This window comes from Daktulosphaira vitifoliae, unplaced genomic scaffold, assembly GCF_025091365.1.
Source record: "Daktulosphaira vitifoliae isolate Bord-2020 unplaced genomic scaffold, ASM2509136v1 Scaffold_4, whole genome shotgun sequence".
In the NCBI taxonomy this organism is placed as follows: domain Eukaryota; kingdom Metazoa; phylum Arthropoda; class Insecta; order Hemiptera; family Phylloxeridae; genus Daktulosphaira; species Daktulosphaira vitifoliae.
The window spans coordinates 22,514,648-22,541,387 of NW_026099575.1; the positions used below are offsets into that span (position 1 = coordinate 22,514,648).

Consider the following 26,740-nt stretch of genomic DNA (forward strand, 5'->3'; position numbering starts at 1 on the left):
AATAAAACATAAGGCATAAACATAAAAAAACATTTTTTATTTCCTATGATACTTCAATTTTGTACAATTAAACATTTTATTATAAAATATTAGATATTACAATATCAACCATAATTTCTAATGAAATTTACAAAAGACCATAATAAAACATTATTTCCCTAAAAATAATCTTGTAAAAGCAATACTAAGAAGAAATTGTTTAGTAAAAGGTTCTACTTAAATAAAAGGAGCTTTAGGTTTATACAGTTGTGGAAGTTAAACCTCATTTTAGATGACAAGGATATAATAACACTTCATTATTATTGCTAATTAAGAAAAAAGAAATATTACTCAATTCATGTTTAAAATTATCAAGTAAGGATAAAAAAAAGTTGTAAGAAATTAAAATAAATTATGCATTTTATATACTAATGAAAATTTATTAAATTATAATACAATTTTGTACTTTTAATCTAATTATTTAGTAAACTAATACAATCAATACTAAAATTATTAGGAAATAATACTTTGACAATAAGTTCAAATTTTTTGTTTTGGATTTGACGGCCAAATACTTGTTATATATAATAATTACATAAAATTAAAACTATAACACAATCAAATTTTTACAATAATTTAGTTAATACAAAGTAAAGTATAATAATATTATTAATTACTAGAAATAAATTAAAATAGAAGTTAAAATATAAATATAAAGTTGGCTGCCAAATTATGTACTTAAGTAAGACTATTTCTAGAAAATAAATAAATTTAAGAACCATATAAATTGATGATTGTAATTTTATTACATTAAAAAAAATTAGATAATAATCAGGGGTTGTAGATAATTTTTAAGTTCCAAAATGTTTTATCGTTCCATCTAGGAGTGGAACAGAACAAATAAAATCATTTAGTTCCTGTTCCGAATAATAAGTTGGAACATATTAATTGTTGAACACAAAATGAAACATTATTATTTAGAGACCTTATAATACATTCTACTTTTTAAAGGAATGGAACATAAAAAAACATTTAGTTTCCATTCCAAAAAAGTATGTTGAAACTATATAACCTGTTCTGTTTTTTAAAGAAACACAATAGATCTAACCAATTTTATTTTGTTTTCATATTATTATAAGGAATAATTTTTTTTGAAATAGCACTTTCCACTGAGTCTACTAATTATATACAAATATTTTTCTAGTGAGGGTAAGAGTGCTCTCTCAGGTACCCTTCAAAATAGTATCGTGGATGACTTAAGTATAGAAAAATTTCTACCTGGAGCCTTTTTTCATACAGTTTAGACAACATTTTGAATATATTTGTATCCATCCTATATTACTTAAAAAAAGTTTTTATATTATATTGTTCTGGAACAATATTATAGAAAACGTTTCGGAACACAAAAATAGTAGAAACATAAAACAAAAACTTTATTCATTTATGTTTCTATATTGTTCCAACAGAAACGTTTTAAATTATACCATTTTAGAACATAACATAGTTAAAAATGTTTTCAATACCTAATAATAATTATATAAGTATTGAACATTTTACAATTTAAAATAAAATTTATTTTTACAATGAAAGTAAATAAAAAAAAAAATTATTTCATAAAAGGAGAAACTAGGTTAATAACTTTAATAATAGATATTTCTCAGTTAAGTTTAATGTATTTGATCAGCGTGAATATAGTCCAAAACATATTGGTGTCTTAATTAGTAGATTTGATGCAATCCTAACTAAAAATTTAAAATATTTTTACTTAATATTTAATTTGAAATTAATTATTTAATCTCTGCTTTAAGGGATTATTTTAACTTATATCATTGTATGTTAGTCAATTTTTATTAGTATTTCAGACAGATTTATGATTTAAGAAGGGACAAAATGTAATTTAAGTTTAAAAATTTAATCATAAGTATGTCAACACATATTTATCAATTTTGGTTTTATCAATCTTAGTACTCACAAAAGTTTATCGGCTTCGAGATCTAGATCTGGAACGTTTGGATACTGTTGATCTAGAATGTGAACGTGAGTGTGATACTGATTTTGAAGCTGATCGAGAATTTCGACTTCGACTATATGAGCGAGAACGTGATCTTGAACGCGATGGTGTATAGGACCTTAGAAAATATTTATAATTAATAAAGGTTAGGTTATGTTACATTATGTAATCATTATATATATAATAGTGTCTCAGACTAACTAACAACACCTACAACATATGATCTAATAAACATTTTGTTGAAATTTTTTTTTTTTAATTGTTACATTCTTGGACTACATTAAAATTATAATTTTTAATGTTTATCATTAATAAAACAAATATATGATTTTATCAAAAATTTTGAAATAGCCAATTTTTCTTAATTTCTTTGTTTGACAAAAATTTAAGACAAATATTTATTGAACTGCAAGCATTTTAATATGAAAAGTGGGTGTGTAGCACGGTAGAGTACAGCTTATTACCGATTTATATTTATAACACATACTCCACCTGTGTTATATAACTACTCTATGTATAAAAATGCTTGTAACTCAGTAATACTTATTTTTAAGTTATATCGAGCAATTAAAATTTTTTTGTACGGAAAGCTCTGAAAACAGCTATTTTGAAATTACAAAAAAATAAATAAATATTTATTATTATAAATATTATTAAAAACAAATAATAAAATATATAAGTTTAATTATTTTTTAAAAAAAAGGAACACAAAATATTTAGTTAATCAAAAATTATTAATACTTTATGAAATTTAATTCTTAATTCTACCAGTAAAATGTCACTTGTTAAATATTTAGGACAACTTTACTTTATATTGCACTATATAGTTAGATATTTTTATGACAAATAATTCCCAGTTTATTTTGTATAACAGCTATCTATCCTACTATTTGATGAATACTATATACATAGAAGAAAATAATAATGCTAAATATATAATAATAATTAATTAATTAAACGAATCATACAAATATAACAATACATCTTCAAATTTGAATATATATTAAATAATTTATCTAATCTTTAATACTTATGCAATATTTAATTACATAAAATAAACTCTAGTAATTAATTTCAGCTATAAAGTAAATGTTATATGAAATCATGAACAGTAAAAAAATTTAATTTCAAAAATTTTTTGTAAATACTAAACAATAAGAGAAGCACTTACAGGAGATTCAGATTTAAGGAGTGAAAATTCACTAGAAAGAAAATTTTTACATAAGTTGATTTTTTTTCTCATTATTAAAAAAGAAAACAACACTAACAACCAAGTAGAAAAATAATTTTTGAAGCATTTTTTATCCAACAATGGCCAGAGCTCTTACACTTCTAAATATACCTTAGATTCACAGAATATATAAAATTTAAATGAATGATGCTTACATTTAGAAACCATGATAATAATTTTTTAAATTAATTAGCGCTATTCAAATAAAATTAATATCACATTGTCAAAGTAATGTTAAAAATACCAGCACAATATTTAAGAGCAATCAGTTTTAATGTGTATTACAACATACCATTCAGAAAATTTGATGAAATTTGTAATTACTTCAAATAGTTTAGAAGTCACATAAATAAGGGTTAATTTTTTCATTACAAAAATAGTAGTATGAGTATAGCTCGTGCTGATATATACAGGTATACTCCACCTAAGTTACATACCTACTGTATGTATTAAAATGCTGTATCAGAAGAACAGATAAAAAAATGCAAGAACAAAATTGTTTGTAATTTTTTTTCTATCACATAATCAATTTAAAGATAGCGCAGTTCCCATTAAAAAAAAATTAAGTTTAAGGTTTTTAATTGCTGTAGAGATGAAAAAAATTATTTAACTACATAACATCATAGTTTTTGAAAAAAATAGTGTCTTATTCTTTATTCCTTATACTTAGGGTATAATATTTAAATTTTTATAAGCAACTTTTAGAGAAAAAACAAGCATTAGTTTTTACATAAAAATTTATAACCTGCATTTGTTTTTAAGTTTTAACTCACATAAAAAAATGAAGTTGAACATTTTCTTAAAATTATCATTCTATGTAGATAACCATTGTCATTATGCAGATATTATAAAAAATTCTTACAGTTTCTAGGACATCTGTGTACGTTCAACGATATCTAATGAGCATCAGATTAAAAATCAATAGTTGGGCTGATGGGGTTCAAGTAGCTCAGTACATCGAAAAACGCAGACAGATAGATATGTGCACCATTGTCCGACGACTAACACAAAATGTTTGTAGAAGATCAATTAATTTTATTTTGGTTGAGAGCTCTAGACGATCGACACTTACGAGACAAGACGCTCTCAGCCGAACATCCTACAAAAATTGTTAAATATAGTAATTTTTTATTACTGAGAATTATTAACATTGTGTTAAGATACTACACAATTTTATGGATTATAAATATTAAAATAATTAATTAAAAATTATAGCTATATGATTGTATACAAAGAAATAATTACCTGCGCCGTCCTCCTTTAAATCTACGACAATCACGAGCGTAATGCCCACGATCACCACATTCATAACATTTATCTTCAGGATGGAATGGACGTCCTCTACGTTGGGGTCCTCCACGTTGAGAACCTTTACGTGAGCTAGCATTTGACAGTTCTACTCGAACTCTTCTGCCACAAATACTCCTAGATATATTTAAAATTTATTATAATTTTTTTATCAATAACTTAATAATATTAATTAATGAGTGGTATTTATCATCAATCCTTATTAAAAGAGCTAATTTTAGCTGACATTAAAAAACTAAACAAATTTTTATTTGAAAACAAATTCTGCTACTACAGGACAGAAAATGATTTATTTATTTTTAAGTAATGACTTAAAAAGTTTTGTATTACTATAATGCTCAATTACTGTAGCATAATATTTATTATTTCTAAAATTTGAATAGAATATTTTTCGAAAATATTTAATGATATCATTAGATGATTACCTTCCATCTAATCCTCTAACAGCATCTTCAGCATCTCTAGGATCTTCAAACTCAACAAAGGCAAATCCAGGTGGGTTACGCGCGACCCAAACATTATGAATTGGGCCATAATAAGAAAATGCATCCTCTAAATCTTGTTTTGATGCTGAAGATCCCAAGTCACCCACATATATTTTACAATCAGGATTACCAGAATCCCTGTATCTTGAAGACATTATTTCTATAACAATCAAAAACGGTATCAATGAAAAAATTATCAACACAAGAACTTAGAATTACTCTTTAGATATAAAAATCCATTCCTTCCTTAAAAAAATTATATTGTACACAATTTGTTATTTATTACGATAAATTTTTTTATTAATAGTCGTACTATTTCTTGATCTATTCTCATTCCTTATTTGAAGCTTTATATTAATTTAAAGACATTTACTAACCTGTATTAAAGTAATTAATACTAAATAGTTACTTTTTAAGACAAATAATTAAGTTTTAATTTTATTAAGTTGGTTATTGAGAAATAAATTAATTTTTTTATTAACTTTTAAAGTTAAAACAAAACATAAGCACTGAGTATAAGTGTAAAATATAAGATTAAATCAGATAATTTTCAATGAAAATTAACAATTGTTTATGTTATAACGAAATATTGCACTAAGTTTAAGTCGTTTCACAAAAGTTAAATAATTTTCAAGTAGATAGACAAGAGCAAAAAGTATAACAGCAGAACAATCAATTCCTCAACTACGCGGTAAGTACATACAGTCTCAAGGACGGAGCCGCCTTACATTGACGCCATCAACATTCGCCGAACACTGATTACAAACGATTAAAATGATTTTAATTTATTCAGTGTGACCACTTAGGTTATCTTAAATTTCTAATATAAGATTAATCTAGATTCAACTGAGTTAATCGTTAAAAAACATTACTTAATATACATATATAATTATATAATAATATAATTTACTTAGTATACAAAATTATCAACAAAATTTTACCTAGTGAGTATTAAGAAATAGGCACTATTGAATACTCTTGACTACCAAGTATATCCTACAGTTTTTAAATAACAATCAAATAATAATTTGATTGTAATTATCCACTGAATTGTTTTAGACTATCGAACTATCGGATAAAATATTCGGTAGTTTTCATACATTCGAATAAAAACTACGGTATATTTTACTGGTAGTTCCATAATCAAAAGTATTTAGTCATGCAAACTTTCATTAAATACAATATTTATTGTGTCATATAGCTAATTTAAGTCGCATAATAGGTTGTATAGTTAATAATCATATAACTCATAGTAACAGTTCGACAGTCGGTGTCGATTGTTTGATGACTAAATATTATCGAAAAAAAATAATTTCTGTAGATAATTTAAGACTATTGATCGAATATCTCAGTAGTGCTCATTACTATGAATGTTATCTTAGATTATACACCAAATATACAATATAGAATGATAGTAAAATAAATTTTAAAATTATAGATAATTTTATCGTATTTGTATGACCGACAAACGATAATTAATAACGGCAATAATCAAAATAAATTCATTAATTTAAATAAGCTTGTGATAATTGTTGAGTTCACAACCTGCTTAATAAAACTAATTGCATTACTCCCGCTAAAACTTTTTTTTATTATACGTGTTTAAAAAGTTAGGAAATGGGTCAATAATAAAAACAATCGAAACCCGTTTCCTTACTGAATACTATAATATTAATGTAATTGAAGGGTCCAGTAAAACAACTGGGTATGTCCAAATTTTTGGAAAATTATTTTTGTTAGTTTTGAATAAATATTAATATTCTGAATATTTCAATATAAAAATGAATTCTATACATAGATTGCTTGAATGAATATTTAACTAAGAAAAATAATTTTAAAATTGCTGTTTAGGGAGAATATTTCTGTAAACTGCTCCTTTTTACATTTTTAGAAGTTGGCATACCAGGTTGTTATACTTGAACCTTCATTTAGAGTTTTCTGCTTTTAATTGATTTACTCCCAGGCTATTGACACAACACAATATTTTGATACAATAATTTTTCAAATTCTGTTCTAATTATTCATTGTATGACACTAATCGATAAATAATATTGTCTTATTATTTGTTAACTATTTTTAAAATTTTAAATTCTATTGTTTTAAAAATAATACACTACGTTTCATTATCATTGATACAAATCTTTAAAACTTCAATTTCTTATTTATACACAATATCATATTTATTTTGTGACACTGTTTATATTTTAATCAGTGTCACTAATATTACAAAAATATTGTAGTAATTAATTTTTATTTCAACAACTACATTACGTGAAAACGTTTTGACGACAGTGTTATTCTTTAATGTTTGAACACTGAACAACAATTATTTAGAATTTAAACGTCATACTGCCATACAAACCAATACCTCATGGTTGTTAGCCTTTCTATGTGATCAACAATGTAATTTAGATAAAATAAATAAAAGATAAGTCATTGTCAATAGTAATAATATAACATGAACATTACGACAGTTTTACACTAGAAAACAGCTACAATTATTCATAAAACTTTTTAACAATAATTTAAGTTAATTTAAAAAATGGGTAAATCAAGGAATAAAAGGTATTGAATCTTAATTAAATAAGGATTTAATTAATTTTATTTCAAAATTATTTAACGTAATTTTTCTTTAGCATTATAAAATAGCAGTAATACATTTATAAAGTTAGTTATATTCGTCTTTCATATATATTATTTATATTCTTTTGATAATCTATATATCAAATCGTTTTATTGACTATTTTTAGTGTTTGCTAAGACTACAGGGAATAGATGTGACAGTGAATTTTATATACTTAGGTACAAAATATTTTTGAAAACTTGTTTAATATCTACTTCTTTTCATTCGAAATGTTAATATTTTCTTTACACTTAGTTCTAGTATACCTCAATTTAAAATCAAGTAATTTAGTACTAGTAATATCAACTCTATTATGTGTTTAAAATTTTTCTCTTGTCCTTTAGTCCTAACTCCTAAGTAAATAATTGTAGGAAAGTAAATGACTTACAAGAGTCATGTTAAAAATTCCAGTCATCATTGACAATCGGTAACTTAAAAGTTTAAGTTATTTTCTCTCATAACAGGGTTGTACCAAATATTAATAGGTTTTAGACACCAATTAAAAGAAAATGTTCATAAGTTTTCTTTCTTGATTCCCTATAAATTCAAGCTATGGCACATTTTACACTGAAAATTATATCTTAACAAAGGTGTAATTGGTAAAAAAAAATTGTTTAAGCACAAATTTGTAGCCCCACAATTTCTTATAAACTCCAGGTGTTATGCCTATAGTACTTAATGGTTAATATAACCCTTTCTAATTAACTTGACATAATAAGTTCTTAATATGATATTTAGATATGTATGAAAATTTTTTATTTTATACAGTGATTGTTTAAAATTAAATTCATAGTTATTTTCCTAAAGTGTTATGTCAATTTTAGTCTCAAAAATCATTTTTAATAGTAACTGATTTTTATAATAAAAAAAAAATAATAAAAGGGAACGGTGGTTTAAAAATTTCACGTTTATAAGTTTCAATTCCCAAGTTAATAGTAATATACTTAAATATTTGTAATATATTTATTCATGATCTAATCAGAATAAATATGTATTTTTTAGACAGAAGTTTATAAAAGTGGACTCAACAAATATGGATTCAATGTTAGTAAAGTAATTTATTGTTATATTGTTATGGCTTATTTAAAAAAAAATACTATTATCAATGAAAGCTCAATTGCAGTTAAAAGTTTTCAGTTAATTTCTGTGATTTAAGAAAAAATATTTTTAATGACTATCTTATAAATTCAATTTTTATCTTAATTCTTTTTTTTAGCCAGAATAACATATAATCTTACATTAATTTGTTCAAAGTTCATACATCGGTTAATAACTGTTCTTCAGATAGTTTAATATCCTTTCAGTAAATCTTAAATTTTATATAAATTACTTTTCTATGTATCTTCTATATACCTACATACATTATATGTATACATATTGGCCGAATCCAAGTATTTGGGATTAAGGCGTAGAAAAAGAAGACTATGTATACATTTATAAATATATATATTAGTAAAAAATATGATAAATTTTTTTTAAACTTATGATCAGCTTAACATTTTATTATGTGTCAACTTTTTATTTATCTTAATAGTATTAAGGTAAACTTATAAACACATTTATTTATATTGATGATAGTTTTAATTGAACAATGGTTATCTTACAGTTTAAAATGTGTATTATAACTTTTTTTTAAATTTTGATATGGTACTAATAGTTAATAATCAAACATTGTATATTAACTAGTCTTGAAGTAAACTTGACAAAGAAGAAAGAAAGAAAGTGTAATAATTTAGAAAATGAGAACAGTTCCACTACTTTATGTGATAATTTGCCAACTAAAGACAAGTAATACTAAATTATCTAATTTCTATTAATTGTTATTTTTTTAATTAAAAGTATTTCATAGTCTTCAAAAAAACTCTGATAAAGATACCAAAATAGATAAAAATCAATCAAAATTTAATACTGAAGAAGCTTCTGTTTTAACAACAATAAATAAAAATAATTCGACTAAAAACAAGTAATATAATATTTTTATTGTTATATTTGAATTTTATTAAGATCCTGTAATAAAATTAAAATTTAAAAAATCTAGTATAAAGAAAAAATCGAAGAATTCTAAATGCCTTGAACAAGATATTTCGAATACTGTCAATGATCTTTCTAATAAAAATGAGTAATATATGCATATAAAATTAAATAAAGCATTTTTGTTAGTATTGGTCTTTTTTTTTTTTTTATTGGTTTAGTAATCAAGAAAATTCAAAGGAAAAGAAAAATTCTAAATGCCTCAAACAAGAAGAGGATATTTTGAATACTTTAAATAAAAATAAGTAATAATTGAATACAAAATTTAAATAATTTTATTGTTCTCTAATATACATTTTTTTTATTGCTTTAGGTTTCTAGTTAAATCAGAAAAAAAAAAGAAAAAAAGAAATAAATCAAATAGTTCTATAAAATTAAATCAAAGTGACAATAACTCAAACATTAGTGATTTAGAAGAACAATACATGTTAACTAATAATAAGTAACTCATCATTTTAATAATAAATTTCTCTTTTAACTACTGTTTTCTTATTCATTTTCAAAAAACATAAAACATATGTTTTGGAATCCTTTATTGGCATAGCTTATTATATGAATAAGCCTGTTAACAGTTTCATTTTTGAAATCAAATTTTTTGTTAAGTATTTTTAGTTAAAATTGATGACCTTTATACAAAAGTTAAAGTGGTATAATATTTAAACTTTAATATTAATTTTTAATTTAACTAAAATCAGTTTAGAATATGAAGAGTTGGATGAAAATTTATTTAAAATGGGTAAAGAATATGCTTTTGCACATTGTGTTGCTGAGGATTTACGAATGGGAGCTGGAATCGCACTTGAGTTTAAGTATGATTGTATACTAAAATTTTTATTACTTTTATTAATAATAAAAAAAATTATAGGCGCACTTTTGGTTGTCTTGGCAAATTATTTGATCAACATTTAAAAGTGGGTGATGTAGGTGTTCTAAACCACAAAAATCAATATATATTCTATTTAGTAACAAAAAAATATAGTAATCGAAAACCTACATTTGATGCGTTGAAAAATACATTGGTTGAGTTACTTAACAAGATGAAAAAAAATAATTTAACAAAATTAGCCATACCAAAAATTGGTTGCGGCTTAGATGGACTAGATTGGTTTGAAGTACAAAATTTTATTAAAAAATTATTTTATGGTAGTGGTATTCACATTACAGTGTGTGCACCCTCTTTATCTAAGGTTAAAAGTTTTAAATTTAATAGTTATAAGTAATGAAGTTTGTATTTATTTTATAATATATTTGCTAGATTACAGATAATAAAATTTCATCAAAAGCGTTAAATATTTATACAACAAAAAAAAATTTATGGGAAATGGAAAATAATACAGACATTATATTAATAATAAATAGACAGAATTTAAAACAATGTAAACTTGATAGTATTTCTAATAAAATAAATGCCAAATATTCATTTAAAGAACAGTAAGAGTATAATTTTAATTTAATTTATGCTGAGTATTTTTAACTATTATTTTTAAGATAACCTCTTTTGAATATATATAAAAAAAAATGGTAGGACAGTGGGGTCGTGGCACAGTATAAACATGACATTGTTGGGACAATTATAGATTATATCTGACAGTGATTATTATCACTATCATAAGGAACGTTTCAATGCAAATCTGTAGATTTGTAGATTTTAGTGTTAAATTTTAAGAAATTGGTGAATTACTCCAAAATAAATAAATAAATAACTCCTATTTTTTGTTATACTTCGACTGCCATTTGCACATAGAAAATAAGTCGTCGGTAAAAATTTTTTTTTTTTGAACTTCTAGTACATAAAATGAGTTTTATTTTAACTTATATTTAATAGACTCAGATTTCCAGGAACATTTTCAAAAATTCAAAAAAACTTTTCTTAACTTTGAAGAGGCAAAATAATAAAAAATATGTATAACTTTTTATTTAATGTAATTTAGATTCATGTAAATTTTATATTTATTGATGGACTCATTACTGTGGCTAACCCTTATAAGGTATTTTAAAATAAACAAAAAATAAAACATTTGAACACAAAAATAGCATGTTTTTTAAATATGGCAGTCATTTTCACGTAGAAGATAAGTCGTCGGGACAAAATTTTTTTTTTTATTTATATTATGTAACATAAGCTTTAGAGGACGCAGTATTTCCAGAACATTTTCATAATTTAAGTTGAAAAAATTGACTTTTGTGAAAAAGTTGGTATTTTGAATTTCCTTGTGTGTGTAAATAAAGGATCAGATTTCCAAAAATATATCAAATAAAAGGGAATTAGTTAAGGTTTCAATATAAAAAAAATGTATGTTCATTTTTCAAAAAGTGATAGCAGTTTTAAGAAAAAAAATGTCAAAATTTACATATTTTTAATATTGTAATGTTTCTGGGGATTTACAAGGAACGAGGGAAATTTTTTCAATTTTTAAGGGTAATGTCTTCAACTAGATACAAATTGTGATATTTTGACATATTGTTAAAAGATATCAGTCTTGAGAGAACTGAGAAAAAGTGGCAACAGACACACAAAAAAAATCACATCATAGTACAATTAATACCTTCTCAGCTACGTGTCAAAGCTAACAATATTCAAAATAAAATCTGTCTTCATTATAACAATATAAAATTAATTTTGTAAAATATCTTCAGTAAAATCGAGGTTATATATATTTTTATTTATTCGTCTGCCAGGATTAAAGTACTACCACTAAAACAATTTTAGCTTCGATGCGAAGCTGAAAAGATATTAATTTTACTATGATGTGTTTTTTTTTGTGTCTGTGAACGCTCAATTTCAGCTCTCGCTGAACCGATTATAATGAACAATATGTCAAAAAATCACAAATTGTATTTAGTTGAAGACATCCTTAAAAATTGAAAAAATTTTCCTTGTACCCTGTAAATGGGAAAAATCTCTAAAGAAATTACAAATTAAAAAATCGGTAATTTTTAACTTTTTTTCAATTTTTTTACTTAAAACTGCCATAACTTTTTGAAAGGCGTATGGAACTAAAAAATTTTTTAAATAGATACATTAAATGTGTTCCTATTATTTGATATATATTTTTGTAAATCTGACCCTTCACCTCATTCACATGACAATTTTTTCAACTTAACTTATAAAAGTATTCCAGAAATACTGACACTTTTATATATATCTAAAATTAAAGCTTATATAATGTAATTTTGTATGGAAAAAAATCATTTCAAATTTTGTTTTGTTTTTATAATGAAAATGATTACCGTATTCAAAATATGCTATTTTTGTGTTTAAATTCTTGATTTTGTATTTTATTTTATATTAAAATATCTTACAAAAGTTACTCACGTTTATACTGTGCTACGATCCTACTGTGCTACCTGTTTTTTTGTAATTTATAAAGCACTGTACTTATTATTTAGATCTCTGTAACATTTTTGTTTTGATTAATTAATAATTAAATTAATCTAATTAATTAGAATTGTTACTCAAAACTTTTAATTATTTGATACTAAAACTCTTAAGATAAAGTTTTAATTTTATTTTTTAAGGTTATTACATGATGTGAACCATCAAAAGATTACAAATGTATTTGAATATAAGATAGCTTATGAAAGAATATTGTGCATAATAAAACCCTCAAAAAATTACTATAGTTCTATAGAACAAATATTCAGACAAGATATGAGAGGCATGAATAATAATAGCTACACAAAATATTATGCATTACAATTTGAAAGTCCAATAGAAACTGTAAAAATAATTGAAATTATAAGATCTGTGTGTTATTATGATATATCTGAACTGTGGTTATGTGGTATTGAAGACTATCCTGAGAAAACATATTATGATGTATATTGTAAAAGTTTACGCCAAAAAAACGTTTTCTACAATAGATTATCTTTGAATAAAAAAAATGTTAGTAAACCATTTCAATTAAAAAATAAATTAAATGACTTAAATAAATAAGAAACACTTAAATCAGATATTAAAACTTTTTGGAATCAATCTAAAAAAGTAAAAATATTGAATACAAGTAAAAACAAAATAATTAATAATTTTTGTAAAATAAATTTAATCATAAGAAACCTTATTAAATTAAATTAATCTTTTACTTATTAAAGAATAATATAATATTTAATCTCACGGTGCATAGGGTTCAAAATCCAAGCTGCAAAGTATTTAAATATTACTAAAATACATTTTTTTTTCAGGTCACATCCTAATTTGAAACATGATGAAATTTATTTATATATTTTGCTTTATTTATAGTATTATTTATATCATATTGTAATTATGCTTGTTCATAAATTTAAGTATCAATTTTATTTAATATATTTTGTTAAAAATACCTTTGAAAGCTAATAATTTTTTATTAAATTATAATTTAAATATCAATGAAAGTTTTGTAAGTATAGTATTAAAATATATTTCTATAAATGAAAATATGAAATACTAAAATATTTACGTGCAAATAATAAATTTTACTGGGGGTATCTAAAACTTAAATATTCTTGTATATTTAACGATAACAAGTGTGTTTAACAATTTGCGACCAAAAAAATATACATAATGTGACTTCATTAGGGAACCTAGTTGCTAGACAAATAAAATGATTTAGCTATTATAAAACTTTGTATTTAAAACCATGATCAATGGTGCTACTTTTTTTTAAGTTATTTATTTACAAATTTTAATTCAATAATAAACAAAAAATTTCAAATTATTGGAATAACTTGGAAGTGCTGAATATCTATTGTAGTTGCTATCATTGCTTCTGAATAAATGTGTTTTGCCGAGTTGTATTTGGGCATTTTATGCCAAAATGAAATTATATAATATTGATTATTATGACATAACTGTTTTTTCATTTAATGAAGAAAATAAAAGTCCTGTTAAAACTAAATCCCTTTAATTAGCCGTGTTTTACTTAATTATTAGATATAACTGGTTCTAAGTACTGTAATAACTAAAAATAAAGTTGATCGGGGTGTTGTTAATATAAAAATAATAGCATCATTCGTAAAGTTAAAATAATTAAAAGTACTTGGGTTTCTAGTTATTACTTGATTAGTGTCGTAGGTATGTTAAAACTACTCTTACTTGATATTCACTGAAATAGTGATGATAGGGTCTCAGCTGGTGATTTGCAGTTGTTCGAAGCGTTTTTTTTAATTATTAGAAGTGTGTTAATAAGAAGAGAATTATTTTTAAATTGCTAAGCGTATTTATTTCTAAACAATGTGTTAATTATTTTAACAAATGTAAATTTTTGGACTAAGTAGGAGAAGTTAAGCTAAAAGGCAAGAAACATACAAAGAATACACTTGTATAGACTGTAAGAAAAAAAATTAAGGTGATTAACAGATGAAAAGAAGTGAGAACCATAGTCGGGAGCTATAGTACTTAGCCTTCTTATAATAGGCAAATAAATGATCAGTCAATACGTGGGCGGCATTAATGGGGGCTTATAGTATCGGATCCCCTTCAGCATCGACATGTATAATATTTTTATAGTTAATAAGTGTATGCCCTACGCCGCTAATCTTATGAATAATTTTAGTAAAAAGGTTAAAAGCCCCGTTGCGTTAAAGTACCTCTTAATAGTTCAGTGATGCACTAAAGGTTTAACTATTATTTTTTTATTTTTTTCATCATTGAGAAAATATTCCTACTTGCGCCAGATGATGTAAACGCACCGCCACTGCTCGCACTTTAAAAAAAAAGGAGAATATTACTAATTTCATTTAAAATTAATTAGTTCTTCTGATTATATTTTTTCAATTTGTATATCATATGTGTGATACATACATACAATACAATTGTATATATCAAAAAACAAATTAATTGAATGATTAATTAGAAAAACCTGCTATTTGAACAGAATTAATACGTTTGAAATACAATTTCAAACTTTATAAAGGAAAACGCGGAAATATTATATCAAATTTATATAATTTATATGGATTATATAGATCAATTGGTTTACTAATTTTCCCATGTTCATTTTTCACTCAACACGCATATGCACATACACTCGAGATACGCGATTAACCAAAATAAAATGAGTGGCCGATTACGTGATAAATATCAAAAATTTAAAAGTGGTGCTGAAAAGCGAAAACTTAAAAATGTTCAAAAAGAGCAGGATAATTGATAATGATGATCCAGGTAAATGGCAAAATATTACAGATAAATTACGCGTTTATTTAGTAAAGAACTCGCCTTCAAAAATTATAATTTTCCATCAAACGACGAAGGTAGAAAATTTAGCATAACACATTATAATCGAATAATGTGAAAAAATGGTAAGAAATTGGCTTTTATATTCTAAATCTTTAAATCGAGTTTTTTGTCTCTATTTTCGTTTATTTTCTTCAAACTCGACTTCATCATTGGCATCAGAAGGATTTTCTAATTGGAAACAGATAAGTGAATGTTTAAAAGAACACGAATTATCTATTTCACATATTATAGCTCAAAAAAATTGGCTACAACTACGTATGAGATTTAATTTTCATACAACTATAGATAATGATATTTAAAGAAATGTAAATATTGAAAAAGAACGTTGGTGTAATATTCTTAAACGAATTACTGTATGTATAGAATTTTTAGCAGAGCGTAATGACGCTTTTCGTGGCACAAGTTCTAAATTATATAAAGCTAATAATGGTAAATTTTTAGGCTTACTTCAAATGATTGCAAAATTTGATTTAATCATGGCTGATCATTTAAAACGTGTATATAATAATGATCATTATTTAGATCCTAGGATACAAAATAAACTTATTAGTATTATTGCCACAAAAATACGTGAATAAATCGAGTAAGACCAAGTAAAGTAAATATTTCACAATTTTATTGGACGGAACTTCTGATAAAGGTCACAAGGAGCAGCTTACATTTTTATTACGCGTTTTAGAAATTTCGAAATTTTTTAAATATAAAATAAATGAATATTTTATATGTTTCATTCATACTACAAATAAGACTGGCTTGAATTTAACAGAGGAAATAAAAGCACAATTGAAATTAATGAACATAGACTTAAATAATTGTTGTGGCTAAGCGTATGACAATGGGGCGAATATGATAAGTCATCATCAAGGAGTGCAATCAAGAATCCTTTCTGAAAATCCAAGATCTTTTTTTGTTCCGTGCACTTCTCACAGCCTTAATTTACTTCTCGGAGATATGGCATCATCCGTAACAGCTGCTATGACATTTTTCGGGGTAATTCAAAGAATTTATTCTATTTTTTCTGCCTCCACTGAAAGATGGACCATTCTTCTCAAATACGTTTCAGATTTTACATTAAAACCAACGTCAGAAACTAGATGGGAATCTCGGGTCGAACGGTTAAGCCTATCCGTTTTCAATTAGGCTAAGTACATGACGCTTTAATAGAAATTAGTGAATCAACAAAGAATTCTAAAATGAAAAGTGAAAGCTCGTCATTACCAAACTATGAATTTTGTTATGACTTTATTTTAAGTGTTGTTATTTGGTACGAACTGTTATCTGCTATAACTAAAGTTAGTAAGAGTCTTTAGAGCAAAAATATGGAATTGAGTTATGCTGTACAGTTGTTAAGTGGTTTTAAAGGTTTTTTTCATAATTTTAGAAATGAAGGGTTTGAGTCGTCAAAAAAAATTGCGCAAAATTTATGTGAAGGCCTTGATATTCAAGCAGTTTTTAAACAATCTAGAATTAAAAAAAAAGTTAGGCAGTCCATTATGAAAGCAAAGATGTACGTCTTAATTCAGCTGAGCAAACATTTTACGAAGATTATTTTCTAGCAGTAATAGATCAAGCAATCGTATCAATTAATGATCGTTTTGAACAACTATCTCATCATTCAAAATATTTTGAATTTTTATATAATATTGAAAATTTAAAAACATTTGACGATGAAATGTTAAGAAAAGATTGTATAGATTTAGAAATTGTATTGAAAGATGGTGAAAATTATTTTATAAATGGTATTGAACTTTTTGATGAATTAAAAATTGTTTGTAGAATTTTGAACAAACAAATGACTTCTATAGAATGTCTTAATTTAATAGAAACAACATGTGGCTCATTTCCAAATATTTCTATTGCATTGAGAATATTATTGCAAGCGCAGAGAAAAGTTTCTCTAAGTTAAAAATCATAAAAAAATTATTTAAGGACATCTATGACACAAAATCGTCTTTCTGATCTAGCAATTATTTCAATCGAACGTGATCCATATGAAAATTTAGATTATGACGATACTATTGAAAAGTTTGCCAAAATAAAAGCCAGAAAAATTGATTTTATTTAATTTGAATTCTTTTAACGCAGGTTAGTTTAAATAAGACATTGTTTTTTATTCTTTTAATTTTATTAAATTAAAGCAAATTTTTGACTAATATTAAAGAGACTGTAGGTACGTACACCCAAAGAAAAACCTCAATCAATTTTGATAGAGAAATTTTATCAAGGGTTTATGATAATGTTTTATTAATACGAACAAAATAATTATTCTTATGAATAATTATTGTTCAAGATAAGAAAAAAAATTATCATATTGATAAATATATCATAGATTCAATAGTAATGATATATTTATCAAATTGAACAATGAATTTATTATATAGATCGAGGTTTTTCTCTGGGTGCATGAATTTTATTACAAAGGAGTCGTAAATAATTTTATTTTAAAATTCACAATAAATAGTTGTTTAATTTTTTTCTTAATAAGTTTTCAATATTTGTATAAAAACATTTTTGTTGTATTAATGAATAAAAATTAAGTAGTAGTAATGCAAGAGGTAGTGAATATTTTAGAAAACAATATTACAGTACCCTTTATTTAAAAATCTTGCGAACGTTTGTGTACTTACATGAAATGAACCAAAGTTTTGTCTAACAGGAAGAAAGTAACAACCTGCCATTAGTATTGCTCCAAAAGGCGAGTACTATTCATTTTACTAATAATACTAATTGTACTACTTGAAAATTTTACAGTAAGAAAGATTGTTACAATAAAGATCAAATAATTAACAACATTATTTTTGTGAACTAAATGCTTTTTCTAAATTAATTTTTAAATTACGACAAAATGAAAATATTAGTTTTCTATTATAAAGGTGTATATCCAGAGTCGGACTAAAGGCATGTATTCAGTCCACTGTGTTAGAAAAAAAAAATTCCGACTGCATTTCTATGTTTACCGGCCTAAGAAATGATTAATGATTTTATTATGAATTCAATTATTTAAGACAAATTTGTTCATTTCAGTTAACATTGGGAGATCCCTATGTTTTAAATCCCTATATTTTTTTTATGAGGACGACTAATGTCCACATCATCGACGCTCAGATTGTGACAAGTGGAAGTTTAGGATAAGGGTGGCCGACCCCAAATAATTGGGATTAAGGCGAAGAAAAAGAAGAAAATATTTTTTTTAGTTATAATATGTAAGATAATTAGTTTAAATTATTCTAGTCTATCTCAAAAGTGCCGGAACCAGAGGGGACAGTTACCCCCAGTCAAAATACAGAATGGTAGAGTAAAATTTTTCTCCCTCATATAGTATCAAACAAAAATTATTATTGTTAAAGATCTGTGTTAGGTTAAAACAATTTTCTTTAATATTTTGATTAAAAATAAATGGTTCATTATTGATTTCAGAATTTGTAATCATCTGACAGTATTATTTTTATTTTTATCAATTATAACCAACAAATTTATTGACAAAATTAAAATTGCAATCGAGCTTTTGCAAAAGTTTAATTTGTTTTAGCTTTGATGCGAAAATATTAATTTTTTATTTAGTACTTAATTTATATACTTCTAAACTTAAATGTAGTAAAAGTTATTAAAGTTTGATTTTGAATGTTCCGTAAATTTAACTAGATTGTATTCAAAGTTATTGATACGGTAATTTTAGCTTCGATCCGTAGCTGAGAAGGTATTAATTTTACTATGATGTGTTTTTTTTTCGTGTATGTGAACGCTCAATCGCAGCTCTCGCTGGACCAATTTTGATGAATAATACGTCAAAAAATCAAAAATCGTATCTAGTCGAAGACATTACTTTTAAAATTTTTAAAAATTTCCTCGTTCCCCGTAAACGGGGGAAATCCCCTAAAAAAAAAACAAATTAAAATTTTTTTTTTTACCTAAAACTGCTATAACTTTTTTAAAAATGACCGAATGAATATAATTTTTTTTTATAGATACCTTAGGTATTTACCTATCTTTTGATATATTTTTGTGAACATTTGACCCTTACAAACCCATAGGGAGGATTCAAAATGACAATTTTTCACAAAAAAATTACTTTTTCAACTGAACTTTTGAAAGTGTTCCGGAAAGTCTGACACTTTTATATATATGTTAAATTAAAGCTAATGTAATATACTTTATCATGAAAAAAAAAATTTGGACTTTATTTTATCTTCATTGTGAAAACAGACATTAAACTTAATAAAAAAAATACGATTTTTGTAAAAAAATTCTTTTTTATATTTTTAACTTTATAATGCTATAACTTTTTGAAAGATGTATGGATCAATATAATTCTTTTTTTTATAGATGCATGATGTCTTTACCTATCATTTGGTATATTTTTTTTATAAATCTGACTTTTTACCTCCCTACAGGGGGGGATTCAAAATGACAACTTTTTCACAAAAAATTGACTTTTTCAACTTAAATTTTGAAAGTGTTCCGGATAGTCTGACACTTTTATATATATCTTAAATGTTATTTTTGTGTGAAAATTTTCGATTTTATATATTACATTTTTTAATTTTATATGCAATAAATTATTGAAAAGAGTATGAATCATTACAATTTTTTTATGAGAAATAATATTTATATCCCTCTTTCATTCGACTTACTTTATTTTTATCGGGATATAAATAATCAGGAAATTTCATTTCTTTGTTTTCTAAAAATTATTATTTTTTATTTGGACCTCTTTTTACTATCTCCCTATTTATTAAATTAGTTGTCATTACAGATTCTAACCCGTATTATACGGGTTTCGTATAATAAAAGTTATATACAGTAATTATTAATAATAAGGCTTTAATAGATACATAATACACTACTAAACCATTGCCACAATGTGATAACTACAATATTAATATAAAGTGTTCATTGTTTCATTTATTCCATAAAATTAGTTAATCAATTGTTAAAAATAGATTTTTTCAAATATTTTTATTATTTAGGTATTATTATTATTTTATCAATTAAAAACAGTAAAACAGTTAGACAGTGGTTCACAACATCTTTTTAAAATACAAATTATAAAAAAAAATTTAAATAAAATTAGGGTTTTGTCTTGAGGGGGATAGATATAAATAAATTTCGATCTAAAATCGCGCGTTGGTTTAAATGGAACCTCATTTTTTTTAGTGTTTGGATTATTAGGCTATTTTAACAATAATGAAATCAGGTCAGATAAATTTCGAGCTACTAGTAAATTTTTACGGATTGGATCAAGCTAAATTGATTTGAACAATACAAAAATCCGATTCAGTTAGATTATTTTAAATTCCTAATGATATTGTTTTGAGTTCGGGCCACTCGTAAAGTATTTTCTTGGATACAGTTAGATTAAAAAAAATACTGCATAGTCCTATAATTAAATTAAATATTATAAATATAAAATTACACAAAAAAAATTATATATAAAGTATATATCTAGTTGTATCGTACTATATATTGAAATTTCATGTCAGATTAAATTAGATCGGATATATTTAAGATGTTTCGAGTCAGATGGGATCAATTTTAGGATTATTGTAATGGGCTGAATTTGGTCGAACTTTCTTTTAATTTAATCGGAAGGTTTGGATTCATATTTTTGGAGGGCTTTATTTTCTATCTGCTTAATTTTTGTGATAATTTCTTATCAGTTTTTTGGTCAACTTAGTTCGGTTATATCATAGATCTTATAAGATTTATGGGTTATATAAACTTTATACAACTGTGTGACTTCCTATTATCAAATTTTTTGATTGATAATAAATATGGTAAGGATTACACTAGTAAACAAGCGTTTAAGAATCATTTAAAGACAAATTTAATAAAGTTAATCATCTAAAATAATTATTTGCTCTTTCGTTTGTACTATTGTGAAATGAATATATAAATACATATTTTGGTAAATAGTGTTCTTTTTTAATTCTAGTTCAAAAATTATATATTAAGTTTATATTAATATAAATATTATTTTGATTCATTAGATATTTCCGTGTGTCAGTATTTTATTTATACTATATTTTATCAATTATTATTTAAATAAACTTGTTTAATACTAGTTACGAAATTTAATAAATTTTGTATAAAAAAAGGATTAATTCATTAATTTTTTTATGGTTTTAGAATCATTTAAAGCATTTTTTAAAAAGAAATTTGTTTTTCTTATTTGAATTGAATAATTGAATAAATAATACAATGGATGCTGATCATAATCTTATTCTTAGAGATTTTAATGAAAAATATTCGGGTAGTAAATGGTCTGATTTTCAACAGACTGGACCTGACCATATGCCAATATTTATTGTTGAGTTGATTGTTAATAACATAAAGTATGTTGGTAAAGGACCAACAAAAAAAAAAGCCAAAATAGATGCTATTATAAATTCTGATCTTATAATTATTTCAAATAATCCAAGTTCAACAACCAACAAAAGAAAATGGCATGAACCTTATGAAGAATATAATATTCCTTCAATAAAAAAATCATCAGCATCAGTTCAAATGGTTCCAAAATCAGCTATATCAATTCTTCATGAGCTATATGCTGGTGAAAAATTAGTATTTGAGCAGGAACTATCACATGGGTTATTAGAAACTATGAGTGTTACTATACATGGTTGTAAGTTTATAGGTTATGGACAGAATAAAAAAGAAGCTAAAGAAATAGCAAGCCGTAATGCACTAAAAGCTATATTTGCATCTCAACCAATTGATAAAAAATATAAAGAAGAAATAGAAATATTGAAGACTGATTATGAACAAGCAAAATTCATTGATCATTTTGCTGTCATAACTGATATTATTTATCAAAACTTACCATTTGTTGATCATAAATATAAAGAATATTGTGTTATTGCTAGTATTATAAAGGTGAGATGAAAAAATTAAAATTTTTTATTTAAGAAAATCCTGCTTAGATTTGTTCAATTACATGATTTACTCTTTTAACTTGTACTATAATTATATAAAATCTTTTTTTACCGTTCTTATAATTTTACAGCTAACCAGAAATAACTTAGAATCTGCAGAGGTTATTTGTCTAGCAACAGGAACAAAATGTATGTCTGGTGATAATTTAAGTCTTGGTGGTGAATCATTGCATGACTGTCATGCAGAAATATTAAGTCGTAGATGTCTCATACTATATTTTTACAGTCAACTTAGGGATTTTATTGAAAAAAAAAAATCAATTTTTGTATTAAATAATAAAACAAAAAAATTAAAATTATTAGAAGATATTAGTTTTCATTTATACATAAATACAGCTCCTTGTGGAGAAGCAAGAATATTTAGTTTTTCTGATACTGAACGTCATCCAAATCGTTTAAATAGAGGTCTTCTTCGATCTAAAATTGAACATGGTGCTGGTACAGTTTCAGTATTTGGTCGGGAAGTACAAACATTTGATGGAATTGCTCAAGGAGAACGTTTGATTACAATGTCTTGTTCTGATAAAATAACAAGATGGAATGTTTTAGGACTACAAGGATGCCTATTAACAAGTTTCATTGAACCTGTTTACTTGGAATCTATATCAGTTGGCAGTGTTTTTAATGAAGAACATATGATCCGAACAATGTATGGTAGACTTGCTAATAATATTGAAAAATTACCAGATCAGTTTAGGTAAGTATATTTCAAAATAGGAAACCAAAAATAAATGTTAATTTTTAATCTTGTTATGATTTAATAATTTAGCAACGTATCTTTTAGAATATAATTTATTCTTATTTATACTATATAGCTTAAAAATATTTATTTACATACTTAGGCAGAATACTTTTCTGAATACCCTGAGAAAATTTTATAAATCAATATCTATCATATAAAAATTACAATTAAAAAAATATACAATTTATATAATCTTCAATACTTTTAAAATTTTGAGTGATGTATATTTGTTTTAAATACCAAAATCTTATCGAAAAAGTATTCTACTCAAGTATGATTATTTATTACTTTGATACTAAACCTGTAAATGTATGAGAATATAATGAAAGGGTTATATGTTGAATTTTAATTGGTCATATTTTACTATTGGCTACTTTGGTATAATACTTTTAATTTTAAGTTACATTATTGCGTAATTAAAAATTAAAATTTTAAATTAAATTAAAAACTTTTTAACAGATTACATAAACCTGAACTACGTGGTTACAGTATATTGCCCCGAAGGAATAATACACCTACACCATATTGTGTGAATTGGATTAAGGACAAAGGTATAGAAATAGTTAAAGGAAATATTGGCCGTACAGTTGACAATAAAATTTCAAGGCTTTGTAAATATAATTTTGCTAAAGAATACATTGATATTTGTAATACATATAGTAAAAATACAAAGATACCCAGAGATAATAATAATAAAGTATCGTATGATATGTTAAAAAAATGTAATGAAACTTATGAAACTGTTAAGCAAACATTATTTTCTGTTTTCAAGTTATCTAAATTTGGTTCTTGGGTGAAAAAACCCGAAGAGATGAAAACATTTGAGTTAGACTTTGTTTAATATATTATTTATTACATTATACAAATTAACAATTAGTATATAAGATTCAGTTCCTCTTACAAATTAATTAACTTTTATAAATTTTCATGTGATGTATATTTTTTTTTGTAATTTATTATTACTTAATTTTTATATAGGGACAACATGAACCACTAATTTATTGCATGTCTATTAATTTTTTTTTATATATAAATCATTTACTTAAGAAAAAAAGAAAAGACAATTTTAAGAAGTAAGAAGTTAAAAATCTATTTACCTTAATTAACTATAAATATTAACAAGCATAATTTATATTTATATATATATATTTATATGTATATAATTAAGGTAAGATAATAGATTCTGTTAATTATGCAAAAAAAAAAATCTTATTATTTCTAAATAATTATAAAACTTGTTATTTGTTTAAATGATATTATTATGACATGTAAATAATTTAGTCATTTTAAACCCAATAATAAAAATTGAATAAAACTTTTTCATTGATGAAAAAAAATATAAAATGTAGCAAAGGCTTTTGGCTACTTATATTTTTTTCCAATATTTTATTTTTGATCAGTATTAAAAAGTAGAATATTATCGTTCGAACTATATAAATTGTTTTTTTTCATTGATATCCAAATAAATCGCTAACTGTAGAAATTATATAAATCCATTTTTATCAATTTGTACAAAGAAATTGTAAATGCATAACTTACTTTCAAAAAGTGTTAAATCCTATCACCCAAAAATCGAGTATAGTATTTAAAATTACAAAAGACATACATATTCTGAACAGTTATTCATTTATCCTGAAAATAGACCAAAAGCGTGCTTGTCCCCTTTCTGCAGTTGGCAGTTCAAAGATGATTAAAAATGTAAAAAAAATCACTTATTTTTTGTATGAACTTTTATTTTAATGAGTAATCGATATTATAAAATTTCACTAATAAAATATTTAATTAATGTCACCTAAATTTTATGTACAATTTTTCAAAGTTTCCGACACTTCCTTTATTACACTACTATTTTACTATGTGCAGCTTTATTTGTATAAGGATTGTTTTCAGCTGTCCATGGTTACAGTAGAGATTGGGAAGTGTACGGCGTATATCCACGAAAAACAATTTTTTTAATTAATGTATACCTTAGAAAATGAATACTTATGTACTATAAATATTTAAGGGTATACGCTTATAAATCATCTTATACCCTAGTAAGAGGTTCTTTGGAAAAGCATCACTGATGGCCTATTATAAAGCTTAGTCTTTCCTTGTATGTTTAACTACATTACTCTTCAAGTACGGTAAATCAGCCGATCGTACACTATCTTTATACCATTGAATAAATGACTCGGGATCTTCTTTTATGCTACTAGAATAAACAGATTCGCGTTCGATATGAAATAATCAGTTTGGGAAATACTCATAATATCTCAACTTAATTAAACAAATGTTAAGAAAAATAAAAACCCAGCACAATGGGGTCGCGGCATAGTGGTGACGTGGCATAGTTGGGTCAAGTATAATATCTGACAGAGGTTAAAATCACCATCATAAAAAACGCTTCGATGCAAATCTTTAGGTAGTATTTAATTTTAAAAATTGATGGATTATTCCAAAAGCTATATGATTTGCAATTTCCTTATTTATATCCTGATTAAGATAAATATGTAGAATAAACGAGGGATATAAATATTATTTCTCATAAAAAAATTGTATTGATCCATAAACTTTACAATATGTTATAGCATTATAAAATTAAAATATAAAATATAAAATCAAAAATTTTCACACAAAAGTAGCATTTGGTAACTATTTTCATAGTAAAGACAAAAGTCCGAAATTTTATCCCATGATAAAGTATATTACATTAGCTTTAATTTAAGATATATATAAAAGTGTCAGACCTTCCGGAACATTTTCAAAAATCAAGTTAAAAAAAATAATNCTTCCGGAACATTTTCAAAAATCAAGTTAAAAAAAATAATTTTTTGTGAAAAAGTTGTCATTTTAAATCCTCCCCTGTGGGCAAGTAAAGGGTCACATATAAAAAAAAAATATACCAAATGATAGGTAAAGACATCAAGCATCTATAAATAAAAAAAAATTATATTCATATGTTCATTTTTGAAAAAGTTATGACAGTTTTTAGTAAAAAAAATTGAAAAAATTTCGAAAATTAGCGATTTTTAAATTTGTAATTTTTTTGGAGGTTTCCCCCATTTACGGGGAACGAGGGAAATTTTTTCAATTTTGAAGGGTAATGTCTTCGACTAGATACGATTTGTGATCTTTTGACGTATCGTTGAAAGAAATCCGTTCGGTGAGAGCTGAGAAAAAGTGGTAACAGACACAAAAAAAA

General features: G+C 24.4%; 3 protein-coding genes across 13 annotated transcripts; 2 read left to right on the top strand and 1 right to left on the bottom strand.

Moving 5' to 3' along the window:
- Window positions 1-570: 570 nt before the first annotated feature.
- LOC126903654 (serine/arginine-rich splicing factor 7-like) lies at window positions 571-5,778 on the bottom strand. Of its 5 annotated transcripts, none has more exons than XM_050682010.1 (5): window positions 5,392-5,777; window positions 4,955-5,174; window positions 4,467-4,646; window positions 1,952-2,108; window positions 571-733 (listed from the first exon to the last, which is right to left on the bottom strand). In XM_050682010.1, exons 2-4 carry the CDS (start codon window positions 5,167-5,169, stop codon window positions 1,958-1,960), a joined length of 546 nt encoding a protein of 181 aa, XP_050537967.1. In that variant the 5' UTR covers window positions 5,170-5,174; window positions 5,392-5,777; the 3' UTR covers window positions 571-733; window positions 1,952-1,957. The 5 variants fall into 5 exon arrangements, 3 of the variants coding, with proteins under 3 accessions (XP_050537967.1, XP_050537965.1, XP_050537966.1); XM_050682008.1 differs by lacking the exon at window positions 571-733 and adding an exon at window positions 1,487-1,721 and having other exon boundaries at window positions 5,392-5,774; XM_050682009.1 differs by lacking the exons at window positions 571-733; window positions 5,392-5,777 and adding exons at window positions 1,487-1,721; window positions 5,234-5,256.
- Window positions 5,779-7,270: 1,492 nt separating this feature from the next.
- LOC126903640 (uncharacterized) lies at window positions 7,271-13,987 on the top strand. Of its 6 annotated transcripts, XM_050681976.1 has the most exons (13): window positions 7,666-7,681; window positions 7,765-7,816; window positions 8,640-8,690; window positions 9,324-9,425; window positions 9,487-9,600; window positions 9,676-9,756; window positions 9,830-9,913; window positions 9,982-10,110; window positions 10,364-10,477; window positions 10,534-10,855; window positions 10,924-11,099; window positions 13,188-13,554; window positions 13,851-13,987. In XM_050681976.1, coding segments are annotated over exons 1-13 (1,605 nt in total). In that variant the 5' UTR covers window positions 7,666-7,680; the 3' UTR covers window positions 13,863-13,987. The 6 variants fall into 6 exon arrangements, with proteins under 6 accessions (XP_050537931.1, XP_050537934.1, XP_050537932.1 ...); XM_050681971.1 differs by lacking the exon at window positions 13,851-13,987 and having other exon boundaries at window positions 13,188-13,844; XM_050681972.1 differs by lacking the exon at window positions 13,851-13,987 and having other exon boundaries at window positions 8,640-8,681; window positions 13,188-13,844.
- A 7,675-nt stretch (window positions 13,988-21,662) lies between these two features.
- Window positions 21,663-24,671, top strand: LOC126903638 (double-stranded RNA-specific editase 1). Of its 2 annotated transcripts, XM_050681964.1 has the most exons (4): window positions 21,663-21,787; window positions 22,009-22,755; window positions 22,886-23,511; window positions 24,016-24,671. In XM_050681964.1, exons 2-4 carry the CDS (start codon window positions 22,081-22,083, stop codon window positions 24,395-24,397), a joined length of 1,683 nt encoding a protein of 560 aa, XP_050537921.1. In that variant the 5' UTR covers window positions 21,663-21,787; window positions 22,009-22,080; the 3' UTR covers window positions 24,398-24,671. The 2 variants fall into 2 exon arrangements, with proteins under 2 accessions (XP_050537921.1, XP_050537922.1); XM_050681965.1 differs by lacking the exon at window positions 21,663-21,787 and having other exon boundaries at window positions 21,928-22,755.
- Window positions 24,672-26,740: the final 2,069 nt, after the last annotated feature.

Coding starts and splice junctions, on each gene's coding strand:
- LOC126903654 (XM_050682010.1), bottom strand. CDS start 5,169: ATGTCTTCAAGATACAGGGATTCTGGTAATCCTGATTGTAAAATATAT. Junction 4,647..4,954: donor GTTAGAGGATTAGATGGAAG/GTAATCATCTAA, acceptor AAATATATCTAG/GAGTATTTGTGGCAGAAGAG. Junction 2,109..4,466: donor TTTAAAGGAGGACGGCGCAG/GTAATTATTTCT, acceptor ATATTTTCTAAG/GTCCTATACACCATCGCGTT.
- LOC126903640 (XM_050681971.1), top strand. Junction 8,691..9,323: donor ATGGATTCAATGTTAGTAAA/GTAATTTATTGT, acceptor TATATTAACTAG/TCTTGAAGTAAACTTGACAA. Junction 11,100..13,187: donor AAATATTCATTTAAAGAACA/GTAAGAGTATAA, acceptor TTATTTTTTAAG/GTTATTACATGATGTGAACC.
- LOC126903638 (XM_050681964.1), top strand. CDS start 22,081: ATGGATGCTGATCATAATCTTATTCTTAGAGATTTTAATGAAAAATAT. Junction 22,756..22,885: donor TTATTGCTAGTATTATAAAG/GTGAGATGAAAA, acceptor ATAATTTTACAG/CTAACCAGAAATAACTTAGA. Junction 23,512..24,015: donor AAATTACCAGATCAGTTTAG/GTAAGTATATTT, acceptor ACTTTTTAACAG/ATTACATAAACCTGAACTAC.